The sequence below is a fragment of the Alosa alosa genome, chromosome 18, assembly GCF_017589495.1.
Source record: "Alosa alosa isolate M-15738 ecotype Scorff River chromosome 18, AALO_Geno_1.1, whole genome shotgun sequence".
NCBI lineage: Eukaryota > Metazoa > Chordata > Actinopteri > Clupeiformes > Clupeidae > Alosa > Alosa alosa.
In genome coordinates this window covers 28,336,267-28,354,515 of record NC_063206.1, presented here as the reverse complement: position 1 = coordinate 28,354,515, position 18,249 = coordinate 28,336,267, and the positions used below count along the sequence as shown (strand labels likewise).

The 18,249-nt window shown below is 47.8% G+C and overlaps 1 protein-coding gene across 5 annotated transcripts in view; it reads left to right on the top strand.

Annotated features, from left to right (window-relative positions):
- slit1a (slit homolog 1a (Drosophila)) overlaps positions 1-18,249 on the top strand; it is a 108,555-nt gene that overhangs the window by 42,504 nt on the left and 47,802 nt on the right. For all 5 annotated transcript variants that reach the window (XM_048269510.1, XM_048269513.1, XM_048269511.1 and 2 more), the window contains 2 exons: positions 16,229-16,300; positions 17,476-17,547. In XM_048269510.1, the coding sequence (XP_048125467.1) occupies positions 16,229-16,300; positions 17,476-17,547 (144 nt within the window). The remainder of the gene's footprint in view (positions 1-16,228; positions 16,301-17,475; positions 17,548-18,249) is intronic.

Sequence of the window (18,249 nt, the reverse complement as noted above, 5' to 3'; positions counted from 1 at the left end):
TGATTAGTTGTTGCAGCCCTAGTATTCTTCTGTGTGCAGCTAGACGATATATATCGATATATACAGTGTGTGTCTGTGTCCATGTGTGAGAACTGGCACCAGGGAAGCCAAGTTGCGGGCTCTCATCACTCTAGCCCTTGTGATCGCGTGCTGCTTTTTTCCCCCTAATGGTCGGCCACAGGGATTTTCTCTGTTGTTCTGCTGAGCTGGCCAAGTTGTTTGGCCGCACTGAAGCTGTCACGGGATGCCGCCTGCAGAGTGGCCGTGACGCTGCGGTTCTTATGGGGGTTTGCGCTGGACAGGACCTAGGGGATGTGGTCGAAGGCGAGGTGGCGGGGGAAACGCCACTGTTTGGACCCCGTTCTGCGACCTTTCAGTGCCGGCAATCAATGAGAATCCACCATCCTCCTTTTGTTGCGGGGAACCGAAACGTTGCAGACATGAGGTTTTCATTTATGTTTGTTTGTGTGTGTGTGTGTTTGTGTATGTGTGTGTGTGTGTGGTGTGTGTGTATGTGTGTGTGTATGTTATTTACATTCTGGGCTGTCCTGCCGCGGGCTGTTCTCTCTGAAGCTGCTGGTGTGTGTGTGTGTGTGTGTGTGTGTGTGTGTGTGTTGCATGAGTACTCTGTGGTTTTGTGTGAGAGAAACAGTGGAGGATGACCTTATGGCTTTCTTTCCCTCTCTTCTCTTTTGACAAAAAAAAAACACTGCACAATAAGTCGTGCTGGGCTGCTATTAACTCAGCGGAGAGAGGATGGTGAAGGGGAGGAGGGGGAGAGAAAAAGAAAAAAATGGAGGAATAGGATGTGTTTGTCTGGAGGGGAAGTTTGCCTTTCTCGCCCCTGACTCTCATGCTCTGGGGGCCTCCAGAGAGAGAGAGATGGAGAGAGAAAGAGATGGAGAGGCACTGAAGCCTTGAAATCAGTCAGTGGAAAGAGAGACTTTATGAGGTCGGGAAGATAAAGTAAATATGAGAAGCCGCTCCATTGTTACCCGTGTCCATGGACATTGACTTACCCACCACCCCGGCAACCCCAGCCCCCAAAAAAAAAAAAACCACCAACCCACCCACACCCCTACGGCACAGCTGGGGCCAGGCCTATTGTTGTTCGTCCCTCCCTCACGCCTTAGTCACAGTTCCAGCTGGGTACCTTTTGTCTCCTAGCAACCACCACCTCAGCAATTTCTGCCGAGCACTTCTGGTGTTGAATCTTTATTGACTCAAAAGCGCCTCCAGACATTTGTATTATGTCCACAGTGATGGACGGAGACTGCAATATTGGGACGCGGTCCTCCTCTTTTTTTTTTCTTCCCTGAAGAGACAAAGTGCTTATTTTTCCTTGGGAGGGTTATTAGCGTTTCAGACACAACTTCAGGCTGTTTAATGTCGCACAGCACAAGAACATTTTCTTTTTCACACACCCCCACCCCCTTCCCCCCATTTTGAGTGATGTGCAGTGAGAGATGTTTTCAAAAGACTAAGATTAAAAAAAGCTGCCTGCACCTCCATCATGCCTCCGCGTGAAGCCTCCTACTGTTTTGCTTTATATGCGGTGACTTACTGTTACTTATCATTATCTGATTTCTTGCAAAGTTCAGGATAAAATATGCCAGTCTTTTTTTCCCTTTTATTGCAGGCCTGGCTGTTCTGCTGTACCAGATTAAAATCAGTGCAGACTCACGCGAGGGAAATGAATTCAGCGATATCCATCAGAAATAGAAGCCGAAATACACATGTAACTATCTAAGCCCCCTCTCATCTAGGATTTAAATCAAACATGGGGGGAAAGACAGTCACAGAACGGTCTCCCTCACAGAACAAACTTGGACCGAAATTTCAAACTCTGCACATTTTTGACCCCCCTCCTCCAAAAAAAATGAAACATCCCAAAGCGAAAACTGGAAAATAGTGCGTAGAGCGCAAGACAGTGTGGGGTCAGCCGAGCGGGAGAGAGCCGAGGCTGCTTCTCCTATGGGCGTCCGTTAGACACCTCATGCAACATTCATGGCCGATTTACATTCTCACTGAGAGACCGCCTCAATTATTCAGGCGGAGAGAGACACGGCGCGGTCGACCTCCGGCGGACGTGTGGAACGAGGGGAGAGCGCCGAGTAGCGTCCGTGAGCTCCGCCGCGTGTCGCCGTTAACGTCAGTGCCGCTCGAGCAGTGGCCTGGCACGCAAGGTGCTGATCGCTCAACTCCTGTTTTATGTTTTATGTGCACTGTGAGAACATCCTCATGCACAAACATACACTCACTGGACGGAATTTTGCACAACTCAGATTTATTGCATTGTTCTCACTTTTATTATCATGCATGCCACACACACACACACACACACACACACACACACACACACACACACACACACACACACACACACAAACACACACACACACACACATCCTGTATATACTGTACACACGTGCGTGCGCCCCCGCACACATGTGCACACACAGGAAGATGTTGATGTTCGGAAGCGAGTGTATGGCGTCCCTTGGTCTCTTGACATGTTTGTGAGCGTGTTCCAGCCTTGTGTGCTTACGTAAGCACCTCCCGTGCATCTCCTGTGCTCGTCGGCCTCCCCCACAGGTGTCCGGGGCTGCTCAGGTAGGGGCTTTACATAATCACCACTGTCACATCACACCCATGCAGATGCTCCTTCACTGCATGGCTATGGGATCTCAGAGGAAGCAGAGTATTGTGCGTGTGTGTGTGTGGGTGTGTGTGTGTGTGTGTGTGTTCTGTGTTCAGCTTCCTGATGCCAGCACCTTTATAGTGTGTTAGCTGATAGCTTTCCCCAAACCAACCAGGCTACTGGGCCAGGTTACATGTGTGTGTGTGTGTGTGTGTATGTGTGCTTGTGTGTGTGTGTGTGTGTCTTATCAGTGTCCCTCAGTGATCCTCTCATGTATGCTTCCTCACTCTCTTCAAACACAGATGTGTGTGTATGTGTCTGTGTGTGTGTGTGGTGTTCATTCATCATCCTCCTGCCTTGCACATACTGATGGAGTTTATTTGTCCCACAAAAGCCCAGATTGATCAGTGGCATTGTTTTGTAGACGTGCGCTTGTTGACCTAGCCCTCCGGTGTTGAGGCGACAGACACCCCTACCCCCCTCCCCTCCTAAAAAAACAACGGCCAGAGCAATAAGGCGTGATGGATGAGTGGTGGCGGCGGAGATCGATGGACGTTTCAACGGACCACAATGCACCTGTCTCCTCACCGGAGGCAACGATGTGGGGACAGTAGGCGTGTCACAGTCTCCGATGTCGTACGCGCGCGTGTGTTCTGGGGAGATAGTAGAGGCCCACAGGCACAGGAGGGCTAGAAGGGTGTGGAACTCTGGGATACGGAATGTATGTATACGGAACAGTGGGGGCTGGAGGGGGAGGTGGTGTGTGATTAATGAAGAGGATGGCAGCCCTCTGCCCTTAGAGAGAGGTGGGGTGGCTTGGGGAGTGGGGGGGTATTTGGGGGAGAAACAGGAGCAATGGCCAAGCACAGCGTGAGGAGGGCCTGGGGCCTGATATCTTTATTGTTTTAAGCTTTTATTTATGTCCCCCTGGCTCTGTCTTTATGCTCCCCAATGGAGGCCAGAGGGATGACAAAGCCTCCCACTCACGGCCATTCAGCCCACCTCCACCCCGGCCCAGTGACACGCCAGTTATTTATACCTGCTGGGACGGAGAGGGAGAGAGAAAGAGAGAGAGAGAGAGAGAGAGAGAGAGAGAGAGATACAGGAAGAGAGAAAGACAAAGGGACAGATACAGAGAGGGAAAGGTAAATAGAAAACGATGGAGACAGACTGGCTAAGAGGGTGAGATACAGGGGAGACAGAGTGTGTGTGTGTGTGTGTGTGTGAGAGAGAGAGAGAGAGAGAGAGGAGGAATGACAGAGGGGAAGGACAGACTGGTGGTAAAGTTCGCCTCTGGCTCGAAGCATTCGGTGATGTTGCTAAATGTGTTTTTATCTCATTTCAGAAATTGGCTGTTTGTGCTTCAAGTCAATTTGACTAAAAGAGATCTCATCCTTTAAAGTGACACCGGGTCGGCGACCTCGCAGCGTGAATTAATTAAGGCCCATAGCCCGCGGAGCAGGCAGCAGAATAATTAAAACTGGATCATTTGCCGTGCGCGATTATGAGAACGAGCTCACTCTAAGCGCTGCCATATGTCCGTCGCCTGAGTGATGGGAATCCCATTACCCGCGTGATAACTATCTGCCTCGCCTCTCCTCCAGGAGTCTGTCCGACTCTCAATATGTTTGGGAGGGAAGAGAGAGAGAGAGGGGGAGGGAGAGAGTGAGAAAAGAAAGCAAAGTCGTAGGAGTCTGGACAGGAGAAGTGGTGGATGATATTGCCATCTCCTCCTTTCTTTGTTGTTCTGCCAGAGCAGGGGTTTAGTGCTGCGGGCATTGATCAGTGCTCATCATGAGGCAGGGGAGATTAGCCCGGGATGAGGGGCTCAAATGCCGAAATAATGAGAGTGGGCCGACTCCCAGTCCTGGCCCCCGCTCCGCGTTCCTCTGGAGGTCTCGCGTAGGGCGCCTCATATTGATTGGCCATCCCAATCTCACGGTCGACCCGCACAACCTCATCCTCAACCTATTAAAGTGTGTATTCATGAGCTTTGCCACCTCCTCCACATACACACATACATACATACATACACACACACACAAACACACACAAACACACATACACACACACACACAACTAGTAACCTCTATATACTCCATGTAGTTTGCCTTTCGAGTGTGTTTCTCCTGGAGAAAGTGGGCATTTGTGATCATGATCATTACCTTTCCCACCACACACACACACACACACAAGCACACACATATATATATATATATATATATATATATATATATATATATAAAACCTCAAATATATAACCTCTCTGCATGGGTACATACTCCTATACTTTGCCTTTTGAGTGCATTTCACCTAGAGTAGGTGGGCGTCTGTGATGGGGAGATGATTTAAAGGGTGTCCTCACTCGAGAAAGTAGTCACCTTCCCTGTGGCACTGCCGAGCTGTGTATATATGTGTGCATATGTGTGCATGAGTGTGTGTGTGTGTGTGTGTGTGTGTGTGTGTGTGTGTGTGTGTGTGTGTGTGTGTGTGTGTGTGTGTGTGTGTGTGTGTGTGTGTGTGTGTTTTACCGATGTCTCTCCTTGCTCATGTGTTCCCTCGGCATTAGCTTAATGGATCACAACCCTTTTCCTACCTGATGGCAGATCATCCCTCTTCCCAACAAAAAGTGGGCCAATGGCTTCCATGTGCTCAATGACAGGAGTTGCTAAGAGGGCCGGGAGGCTGTTCAAACACCCTAGCGGGAGTTTTAGAAAGCAAAGTGTCCATGCATTACCACGTATTCCCTGGCATTCGATTTAGGCCAAGCGGCTGTGCATCGAACGGTAGATTATTATTTTAATGTGGAGCCAAGGGGAAGATGTGAAGAGGGAACCCTCTACAGGCACGCACTGTGTTCACTCAGGTTAGGCCCTGGTGTAGTGTGTGCGTTTGGGGGTTTATAGCGTGATGGAAACAGCTCCTCCTGATGTCTTCCTCACTTCCTCAGAGCTATCGTGTGTCGGTCCCGGTGGTCTCGTGACCGGGCACTGTCAGTGAGGGTTTGCCTGCTGCTGCTGGCTTTGCCTGATGGCAGGCCAGAGCTTCCAGGCAAGGACAGGGTCAAATGCTCTGGATCAGTTTCTCTCTTCCAGGTAGGGTTCAGTGCCTCATTAAACAGCAGGAGCAAGAAAGAGAGTGTGTGTGTGAGAGAGAGATAGAGAGAGGCAGAAAGAGAGAGAGGCAGAGAGTAAGAGAATGCTCTGTGTTGTTTTATTTCTCACCATTCCAGTGGTTGTATTTTATTATGTGGCTGATTTTGAGACACTCAGTGTTTGCGTGGATACTAACACAGAGGTTGGAGCACGCTGCCAATCACAGGTTCTTTGTCATCCAGGTAATGGAGCCGCTCGGGGAGGGGCATTTATTTTTACCCTGAGCGAGTGAAACGCCCTTGTGGTTGACAATGCAGGATACAAATAGAAGCTGGACTCGCTGCTAAAGTGTCCTAATGGAGTCATGGATTATTTGCCGTCGCTGTTGAGTTACGCCTCCCGTCTCCTCCGTGCCTTTTGTTTTGTTCCTATTTGTAGTGAACAACACAGACAACGACATGACGGATGGATGAGAGGCGTTTTGTGCCTACACACATTAGCACACACACACACACACACACACACACACACATTGAAGCAAATCAATGAACCTCTAATCATTTGTCACACCACCAATGCAGCCCAGGCATTCTCGTTTCCTCTTTCAAGTCCACATCCAACATGCATGCCTGGCTGGCTGTTCCATTTTTATGTCTGGAAGAAATGAGTGGTATTTTAGGCACCTCCCACCGCGCCGCCTCCATAATCATCCAAATGGATCTAAGCATAGAGGAGTGGGGTTCTTGGGGTCCCTGGATCAGGGAGCGTGGTTGTAAACGTTACTGTACTGAATTTGTTCTTTGTGGAGGATGTAAAAATGTAGACATGAAAGGAACAGTCAAAGGAAGTACGGAGGGAACAGATTTCAGCTTTGCATGTCGAAAATTAATATTTATGGTTCTATTTTTAACCAGCATTTTTTTGAATTTATGTTTGAAAATGTTCACAGTCAGTCACTGCAGGCCTTAGTGTAAAGACTGTATATGTTTGCCATCTGTGTCTGTATGTGTGTGTGTATGTGTGTGTGTGTGTATGTGTGTCGGTGAGTCAGTGAAACAAGAGTTAACTTTTCAGGGCCACTTTGTGTGGAGGCTGCTTGTGCGATCGATCCCTGAGGGCATGGTTGAAAATGAGATAATTCATCTTAATGAGGTCTTTCCTGCTGACTGCTTTTATATTTAAAGAAATAAATAAGAGAACCCATTTTGTCTGGGGGGATATGAGCAGCCAGTGGATATATTACTGGCAATACATGACCGGGCTTTAAATTTAATCAAGAGTTACCGACTATCTTGATGTAGTGAGACTCTCACTTAATAGAGTCATGAGTGGAGAGACAAACGCTAACAGTCTAGCAGTCTTTCTCAACAAAGTACTTCATTTGGTGAAGCATAGAGACTAATAATTTATTTACGAAAGCATTGCTATAATATTTAGTTTAGTTAGCAGACAGACATTAATCTTGTGACCTATTCAGAGAGCGAGTTTCATACGGCAGTTGCAGAAGTACAGAGCCATTAACTCAAGTGTTACTTGAATATCCATCACAACCAACTTCGCCCCTCAAAGTAGCTGCGACTGCCTAAGTGGGAGTAGATCTTTCTGGAAGGCAGCTGTGGCATAACCGAAGAAATTTCAAAGAGCGGCGCTCCATCAGTTATCAAAAGCTTCTTGGAGTGAGGGAATAATCTTAAGCTGTGGTGAACGGACGTTTTTTTTTTATTTTTAAAGGGTAGCTGTTCACCCCACGAGAAAAACAGGGGGCCGCAGAAAGTGTCTCTCAAAGAGCTGATGTCCCGTTTGACTTTCATTCTTCCCCGTCGCTAATCAAAAGGCCCTCATCGTTCGTCAGCTTTCGTCTGGCTTCCTGTGTGCGGAGCAGAGGCACAGAGGGCCGAAGGGGATCACGATGACGCGCATGTGAGGACCTAACTAGAACCATCTGTGGTCAGGGGGGGTCGTGGATGCCACTGATTTATTGTGTAACGCCAAGGTGGGTGGGGGGGTGAGAGAGAGAGATCTGGTTTGCTTTGCAGTGAGCCTCTAATGAAAGCACTGTGGTGGGAGGCTTGTCATTGTGGTGGTAGGCCTGCCTCTGTGCCCCACCTTCTGATGGAAGAGTCTGGCATTGCAGGGGGTGTGGGGGCCCTAAGGCAAAGAGAGACAGTGGTGGAGGGAGCACCCCCATCACCACACACACACCAACCAGACGGGGTGTGTTGGAAACGGAGAGACTGGGATGGAGCATGGACCACACATACTCATACACACACACTCACAGACATAAGAACACACACACACACACACACACAGACACAAACATGCACACACACATACTTATTTCAAGCCCAGGGCTTCCACAAACACCCAGAAAAGTGTTTGGCAGACGCCCAATTGCCTGGAAGCCCCAGCATTGAGCTCGGCGTTCATCGTCGTCTTCACCCAAACAGCTTGGCTCTTTCTCTTTAATCCCTCGCTTTTAGCACCCTCCCGCTCTTTTCATCTCTCTGTGGCCTCCCAACATGCCGTCATCTGGCTCCTGCTTCGTCTCCCCTGCACATTACACGGAGGGGATGGTGATTTGTTTTTCTTAGTCGTTCGTTTTTGCTGTGATTTTTGCTGGTTTGAGTAAGCGGATGGGGTATGTGTAGTCTCTCAGGAAGATGAATTGAGTGAGACGTTCGCCATGTTTTGGTGTTGTCTTATTATCTGGCCATTAGAAAGCGTTTCAAAGAGGTCTGTCAGAACGCCGAGGTATTTATTGATCCTGGGAAGATATATTGTCTGTGCCAGCTTTGCTGCTGGGCTCTGCCAACAATCTACCTCTACCTCTCCCTCCTTCTCCCTCCCTCTCTCTCTCTCTCTCTCTCTCTCTGTCTCTCCCTCTCCCTGCCGTTTGTTTATTTCTCTGTCTCTTTCACGTCTCTTTTTTTCTCTTTCATCCTACTGTCACTGTCTCAATCTCAATCTGTAATCTTCTGTACATGTGTTTGGCAAACTGTTTCTATTACTTTCAGACATTTGTTTGGAATATTAGGCACTGTGGTTCTTGAGTCGCGGCTTGTTGAAAGACTACCTCTCAGACATGTCAGGCAGTCAAGGGCTGTGTTTTATTACTCTCCTCCACTGGCATCAGTTGGTGATGGAAGGAAACATCCGGAACGAGGGGTTGTCATTCTCACCTCGTGTGCCCCCTCCGGCGTTAATTGGAGTGGCATTTGATTAGCAGGTCGGGGGTGAGAGGGGGGGGCACCCTGGTTCAGAGGTGGGGGCAGACAGACAGACGGGTCTGCAGCTCCTCCCCTCGCTCCAGCTGAACCAGCATGTGGCCAAGTGCTTTGGCAAACCCGCGGGCATGACAGAAGTGTCCGCTGAAAGCACTGACAGCAAGATCTTGCGGCACACTCATCTGCGATTCCTCTCAACCTGGAACACATATACATACACACACACACACACACACACACACACACACACCTCATACTCATACTCATACTCATACTTTCTCTCCTTAAACACAGACGCTTTTTCTTCTACGTTTTACTTGCAAGCCTGCTCTCATTCTCTGTCTCTGTCTGTCTCTCTCTCTCTCTCTGTCTCTCTGTCTCTGTGTTGTTGTTGCCTATAATCAACACTCTCACCCTAGCCCCACGATGCCCCCAACCATTCCTCACCATCTTATGATTAATTCAAATCTTCTTTGGCACTTGCATTTGGAGCATAAATGTGTTTGTCATTCGATCTTGAACGCATTTCCCTCCAGGCAAGCGTCGCAGTGCTTTTGTGCGTTCCCCATCCTGTGCCAGGGATGTCATGAACATTAGTGGAGTGCTGGAGAAGCAACTGATCTCCTCTGTGTCCTATGTGTTCCTCTGTGGTGTGCAGAGGGAGAGGGGAAGGGGTGGTGGTGGTAGAAAGAGTGATTGTAGTGCCGTTGGTGGAGCACAATCCTGTTAACTGCTTTCCACACCTCATTGAGACCCTTAATGAAGAACTAATAGCCTAATTACAAGGTACTGTTTAAACAGGATGGCAATGGTAGCAGTGGAGATGAATGTCTCTTTATTTGAGATGAACTTGTTCTTGCTACAGTCTCCATTTACTACTGAGGGGGAGAGTGTCTCTCACTCGGGTTAGTCTCCAGCCAGCTCCTGTAGATAACCAGTTATCATCAGAGGTGCACCAGAATTTTAGCTATTTCTGATACTTGGTTGTGTTTTTTAAAGCTATTCATATAAAGATAGACATTTTAACTGTAAAAACCCTTCTAGGCTAGATACCTGCATGGTATACATGTGATTTTGATAACAAGATTTTCTAAAAGGATTTTTAGAGCTCAGAGCTAAAAGAGTTAAAACATGAAATTGGCTAAATGGATTAAATTGTGAAGAAGATAAGTTTTAGAGTCTAAGGCGGTGAAGGCTTTTTTTCTCGTGAATCCTCATGAAGCAGTGAAGCAGGCTTTGTGAACAAGCACGCATGAAAAGCATAGCCTCTAAAAGCCTCTGAGGTGATTTAATTTAGAGCACTCCAAATGGCACCAGGGAATGTCAGTGGTAACAGGGCTAAATTGGTGCTTTCCCAGCCATAATGGTGTTATTTTGTCTCTGGATGAATAACTACAGACAGAAAAAAACAGGTGTACAACAGAGACGAAATTGTGTGAGAGTGTTTGTGTCTGTGTGTGTGCATGAGTGAGTGTGTCTGTGTGTCTGTGTGTGTGTGTGTGTGTGTGAGTGAAAGTATGTGTGTGTGTGTGTGTGTGTGTGTGTGTGTGTGTGTGTGTGTGCGCCTATGCATTAAAGAGAGGGGGATGGAGTGGAGTGGGGATGTGGGTCTATAGATTAGACCTAACAGAGCTAATGGAGTGTGCCCTCCTAAACAGCACGGCTGATTGCCAGTGCAGTATGGCCAGACCCGACAGACTCTGGCCGCCCTCCTGACAGCCAAACGCCCGAGGCAGGAAACCCAGAGCTTGTTTCTCACCAAGGGTCGCTGACCCCTCGGCTTCTCGAGGCGGGCAGATGTGACCACTCTCAGGAGCTCTCTCAAGGACTCTGCTCACAGAGCCCAACGCATGAGGCTAGGATCGCTGCCTAAATGTACTACATGTTGTGGTCTCGGAGACATAGGACATGTATCCCTGCTATCTCTATGCATTTCCCTCACAGGCACAGTGTGTCTGTTCTTACTTTTAGTCTATTTTGTAACTAACGGTTAGGAAACAATTATATCTCCACATCTCCGGCCCTTGCAGTCCATTTGCTGGTGTTGAGTCAGAGTCTGAACGCATTCCTCTCCTCAGCACATTGTTTTGCTCTCACTTTGCTGTCGAAAGCTTGACTGTCATTACCATGATTCGTCTCGATTATGTGCTAGAGCACTGCATGGTGTTAAACCAAAGACAATTTTGCTGTGCACAATCCAGTTCTTACAAGTTTGCCAACATGTCAGCGCGCTCAGTCTATTCTCCACAATTTATGAGAAATGTGCGAATGTGTGTTGTGAAATGGTGAGGAAATCAATGGTCTCTATTGTGTTGCGGTGACTCTCGGCCAGCACTGTGGTTGCTGTATTCTCTGTTGCAGCCCCTTAGGAAAAGCCTAAGTCTGCTTACCAATCCCAACAGACAGATCTCAGTAAAGCCCCAGGCTAGTTCTGGCGTCTGGTTTGGTAAAAAGGAGGAAGAAGTGAAGATATTTTAAAAGGCCTCGAGATAAGATACAATCAGAGGTTAATGGTGTGAATCAAACAGCAACCTTTATTATAAACACTCCTGTAATCTCTTAATGGGGATCTTGAGCAATGCCTGCAACATGAACAGAGCTGTAATTATGGCAGAGAGAGTTTGTTAAAAAAGGTTAGTGAGCTCTGCAGACGGTCTCAATACACTAATTCCTTCCAGGGCCCTGGCTTTGGCGTTCCCACTGCTATTGAGCGTGTTTCCTGCGCGAGATTAAGTGGAATTAGTTGGCTTTTGGTTCAGCACAGACTAATGTCCTCTTGGTGGAAATTGGTTAAGATCACATCGTCTGAACAACTACTGAAAACACGTGTGCTGACATATAGTTGTGGCCCCCCCAAAATGAATGAGCTGTGAATGACATGAAAGATAGACAGTCAGGGGGAGGGTGAATTTGCAAACACGGCTTTGTGTGCTTGACTTTTTTGGAAAATCATGGAGTGTGATGCACTGCTCTGGCTTTGAGGAATAAATACAGACCAGATTTCCCTGACACACCTGTGGGTGACTGGCAGCTGCAGGCTTCGGAAAACAAAGGCCGCAAAGTGTTTTCGGCCCTTACGAGGCTTGCGTTATTTCCCGTTCTTGATAATGATTGGAATGACGCTTACCTGGAGCAAGTGCCGAGCCTAGGAATGGACTGGAGTGGGTGTGTGGGTTGCGGGTCACTGACTTTGCTCTCATTAAGGAGCGGAGGTGGAGCAGAGGTTGGGTCGTGTGGGAGAGGGGGGCTGTGCCTCAGCTGTGAGGGCCTAAATGGCCGACTTACAGCCAGTGGAAGCGCTGCCATAAAGACATGCATAGATCCCCTGGCTTTGTCTTGGCAGCACAGGCACCTTTGGTAAAAAATTGCAGAAGGTTAAAAATCAATACGGCTCCGTTCCACCCCTGCGACACGAGTGCTGATGCAAACGAAACAGTGGCCTGGGTAAATTCCACAGGGTAATCACCAGCGTTTACAAGAGATGTTTAGGGGGCAGGAGGGGGAAAAGTGAATGGTGAGAGTGGTGGTGGTGGTGGTTGTGGGGCCGTGGCGATGGGGTAACTACGACAACATTGCGGCGGCTGGCGGTGTAACTTACCGCTGTCTGCTGTTGTTTTCCAGAACAGAGATCTGATAACCTCTGGGCCCCTTGTCTGGTGAAAGCCCGCAGGGGCCCGCAGGGGCCCGCCACTCCGAAAAAACTCCTTCCAGCCCCAATTAGTTCTGCTCCCTTTGTGCCCTCTCATTTGGAGGAAAGGCTGCCGCGGACCACCTCTTCAAGGAGCGTGCTTTAGGGTCTGCTGACAGGAATGCGCTTTTAGAACATACATTTAGAAGCACAGGCACCAGCAGCAGTCTATTCCCATACCTCATCCCCCCATACACACATGCGCACACACACACACACACACACACACACACACACACACACACAGTCCCCACTGAAATAGAAATAAACAGAGAAAGGCTAAAGAGGGGAAATGAGCAGCTCTTTTGTGAAAAGAAAAGAATGTATGAAATATCCGAGTGGGGGCATTATGTCAGTGTAACAACTTGTGTCGCCACTGCGCATAGCTGCTAGTTTTGGGCCAGGCTCCAGAGCCGTCCTGCAGCGGACATTCCTCAAGCACCATGGTTAATATCTGAAGCAGGGATAAAGCCAACAGGACTCTCTGCAGTCGACTTCATACGCACTTATCAGTACATCAAATACAATCAGTTTCTCCTGGCTCAGGGATTGCAAAGTATTGCAACACTGGTAGTCTGAAGGTAGTTGGAGTGGAGATCATTCTAGAAGAACACCGCACCGCCAACTATGTAAAACACATCATGGTCACCCGCAGCAATGGCTTGTTTTGCTTTTTAAATACGTGTAAATTCAAAAATGTGGAGCTGCTTAATTTAATATTCCTCTGGCACTAGCACGCTGATAGCAAGGCATGTCCAGTAAATCCTTAAAGAGCACACAGTTGCAAAGCGGCAAAAAACCCCAAACCATGACAATTATTCCATTATATGTGTTTGCAGGGAGGGAGAGCTGAGGACCTGGCGGAAGCAGGCCCATCTTTTGGGACCTCAGCCTTCTCATTAGTCATTTCCAGGATGCACAATTAGCCCCCCGCGACTCCAAAGCTTAATCCACTCAAATCAACACGCTTAAGCCATTGTAAACCCCAGCCAATCACTTTAGAGCATGCTAACAGGATTTAGGATGCTAATTTGGGATATTCAGCGCGGATTGCATATTCAGATTTTTGGAAGATTAACACTTTTGTTTGTCTGCAGACATAGTACTAGTTTGTACACAGGCACAAAAATTAAAAGATAAGCACAAGCAAAAAAGGCATGTCTTGCACTTAGCCTAGAGTTTCTAGAGCAGTGAATAACTTCCTCCCTCTCATGTCACTATTTTTCTCTCCAGTTGTTACTGTTTGTGTGATAAGTGCAAGATGTAGCCATAAAACTAAGCAAAGCTTAACTCATGAGGGCTCACTGTCTGCAGCATGGAAGGGAAGAAGTTTTTACTGCGTTCCAAGAAAATATTGACAAATCACGCCAACATATCTGTCGGGACAAAGCAACCCTACAATCAAGATTTGAAAATGAAAGGAGGTGAAACACAAGGTTTTCACTACACATAACAGATGCCTTCAAATGTAATTCATTTCCCATTTGTGTACCAGATTATAATAAGGCGAACAAAAAAAAAAAAACATTTGCTGAATTGATATATGCACGAGCAGATGCTGGTCTGCTGTGCTGGCTCTGCTTTCAAATCCTCCCTTGTAGTTTCTGGATGCCTTGTCTGGCCCCCTCATCAGGGCAGCCCTATTGTAAATAGCACTGTTGACTTGTCCTTCTACTCCAGCTGCTTTTCCTATGTTAAAGAAAACATCACAAGCTTTTTTTTGTGTGTGTGGTGGAAAACCAGCCCAAGGACAGTCGTGCAGATAGAACGAGTGCATTAATACGTCATTGTGAGGGTGTATTTATTTTCTTTGCTGAATGTAAGCCAGCTAAGCTGATGTCTGTGCGAGAGGAATGTGCTGTCGTTAATATAATTGAATGTCTCCTCCAGTAGTTTATTTAAGGTGACTGCTTTCAATGTATCATTTACCCTCTGCATAAGCCAAGTCATGTTAAACACACATTCATAATTCACCATGATCAGCCTAAAGAATGAAACAAGAATCAACAAGTTGTGTCCTCTGCTAATAACATTCACAAGATGTTGGGTCTTTGGTGGGTGTCTCTTGCACAGTACTGTACATGTCGAAACAGTGTCTCAGAGACGTGGCTCTTTCTCTCTTTCTCTCTGCTGAAACAGTGTCTCAGAGACGTGGCTCTTTCGCTCTTTCTCTCTGCTGAAACAGTGTCTCAGAGACGTTGCTCTTTCTCTCTTTCTCTCTGCTGAAACAGTGTCTCAGAGACGTGGCTCTTTCGCTCTTTCTCTCTGCTGAAACAGTGTCTCAGAGACGTGGCTCTTTCGCTCTTTCTCTCTGCTGAAACAGTGGTCGATGTTGAACGTGACTGTAATGCACATCCAAACAAACAAAAGAATCAAATGTGCAAATTCCACCGTTAATTGCAACATGCTTGCAGCACTCCATGACACACTTGTTTTAATTGCTGCTCTAGCGTGAAGACCAAACCACCCAGTCATTTGATGGATTCTACAGTACAGTCATTGTGGCACCGGCATTTTAATCTCTTTAAACTCTGTCTGAAGATGAATAAATCACCGGGGAAATATGCTTGCGAGTGTGACGTGCGTCGGGCCGGTGTAGTGTGGCAGCGCACCGTGGATGTCTGGCTTTGACGTGAAAAGTGGTGCCTGTATTGGCAGAGGCTGCTTGGAATGCCAGCGAGATCGCTAGTGTTCAAAGGGTGCGTTACGCATCTGACTCCATAAGATTGATGTAAAAGTCTGGAGCATATGATTGAGTGCCTTGTAAAGGCATAGATTGCCGTATTCATTGCCAATGCATTTGCTTGCAGCATGTGCATTGCTCTATGCTGACCTAGACAAATATGTATGCTGCAATGCTTTTGAACGTTTTTACCTTTCTTATGTTAAATGTGGTTGAAGAGGAGGATAGGATTTTCTCCATCCTAAGAGAATGAAGCCCACTATTTAGTGTCCAAACAAAAGCACATGCTAATTAAACTCATTTGCCTTCCTTTCCCCCTCATCCTCAATCTCTCGATCCCTCCCCTCTACTTTCTCTGTCCTCTCGCTCTCCGCAAATACTTCCAATGGCCTTTGTTAGCTCTCCCAATTTAATCCATCCCATCAATCTTGAAGGGACCCCACACTGGAGCCTCTTGTAATTGGTGTTTTGCATGTTTGTCTGACAACTGAAAGATTTCCTGCGCCCAAAAAAAATATCCTGGCACGTCCTGCTACTTAGATATGATTTGAATGCAGGCAGTGCTACCCCCAAGATCTTGAATTATTTGAAATATCCCTCTTTTGGGTTGCTGACAAATTTAAATCTCTTTGTTCAAGTTGGGGGAAAAAACGCACGCATGTCTCACACGATCTTTCAAACACAGGCATTTTCTGTTTGGCGGTCAGATCATTATCCCTGAAGGAAATTGCTTTAGGCTATAAGAGAATTCCAATCCTACCACCCAATATTATATATAAACTGCTAATGATGATGGGAGACCTCAAACAGTTCTCTGTTGTGTGTGTCTGAAGCCATAGCCCATTCTTATTGTGTCGTGCCTAATAGCTTACGCAATGCTTTATTTCTCTGCAGGGATCTGAGTGAGAACTTCATCCAGGCCATTCCGAGGAAGGCTTTCCGTGGGGCCACAGACATTAAGAATCTGTAAGTGTTTCCCTTAAGATCCTATGAGATGGCAATTCAGTCCTCCTGTGTAAGTAATGGCTCGGCAGCCCTTTAGGGGGGTCCAATCTTGTGTCAATGTGACAGGGAAGCATTGATTGACATTGAGCTGCATGCTTTTGATTCTTCTTTGTGGCTCGAATACCCTGTTCTATCTGTTGAGGTCTCGTCCAAGATCAATTCACAGGAATGCATCTCGTCCTGCATACATCATCCATTTCCCCTGACTTAACGGATGAGTGCACAGTCGTCATCGGAGAAGCTGCCTCCGATTTCACCCCTGTCTCACAGGAGTCGTTCTTTTTCATGTTGTCTGAGTCGAATAACTGGAGCAGACGCACCACCCCCCTAGTCTCACATACCCACCCCAAACCTCCCTCCCCCAGCCACACACGCACGCACGCCACACACACACACACACACACACACACACACACACACACACACACACACACACACACACACACGACGCACGCACGCACGCACGCACGCACACACACACGCACACACACACACACACGCACACACACACACACACACACACACACACACACACACGCACGCACGCACGCACACACACACGCACACACACACACACACACGCACACGCACGCACGCACGCACGCACGCACGCACACACACACGCACACACACACACACACACGCCACACACACACACACACACACACACACACACGCACGCACGCACGCGACGCGACACACACACACGCACACACACACACACACGCACAGGCACAGACACGCACACGCACACGCACACACACACACACACACACACACACACACACACACACACACACACATACAGTACACACTCTCTTTCAGCCTCCCCTCAAGTTTTTTTTATTATTGTACACCCACCCACCCATACTTATGCAATCAACACCGACTGCCGTATATTGCTATCGACTTCAGTGGGCACGGCACAATGACTGTACCCTCTGAGTCAATACTTACAGCTTGCTTATGGGAATGATTACCGTTATGCACCATGGCAGTAATCACAGCCCCGGTGTGCAGCGAACGGGAGCTGTTTGCCGTAATTGCCCCGTCTCGAGTATATTGGAACAGATCATGTTTATCGATTCCACGCTGGGTGAATAACGCAATCACTCTTCCTCGTGTTCCCTTCATAGGCAGCTGGACAAGAATCATATCGCCTGCATCGAGGATGGCGCCTTCCGAGCTCTCCGAGGCCTGGAGGTTTTGTGAGTATCCGGCCTTGTCTGCCCGCTCCACCACATAAACACCTCTCCCACAACAACAAAAGAACGTCCACACCCCCCCATCCCCCATCTCCCATCTCCCATCTCATTATCTGAAAGCACTTTATGAAATGAAGAGAGTGACATTGCCCTAATAACTGCCACTGAAATAAAGATCTCAGGTCGGGCCTCTGTGCACCCAAAGGGCTTTAATCATCAGCATGGTCCATTAATTTAGCGGGGGCCTAAGGAGGAGATTGGAATGCAACCGAGAGGTGAAATATGCATATGGCTTTGTGATGGCTGCTTGTTTATGATGGAGGCAAGGCGGAGAAGGGGTGGTTGGGGGCCCTTTGGGAAGTGGGGCATGGAGGTGCCTGATTGAAATGACCCGCACGGCTCAGAGCACAGCTGGGACCCAAACAGGAGCAGGAGGGGGCTGAGCCACAACTGTGGCCAGACCTGAGACAATTACCTGCATCTAACTGACTGCCAGCTACTGTTTACACAAAGACATCACCCATCAGAACATTTGCCATGCCACAACATTTGGGTATATGTAAGGAAAATGGGTTGGTTAAGCACAGTCGTGATCTAGTGGTAGTATTGGGAGCCACGTCAGTACTGCAGGCAGTTTCTGAGGAAGAATGATTAATGCCATGACAGACTGTTGGGTTGGGTTGTGTAGTCTCTGTTCTCTATGTG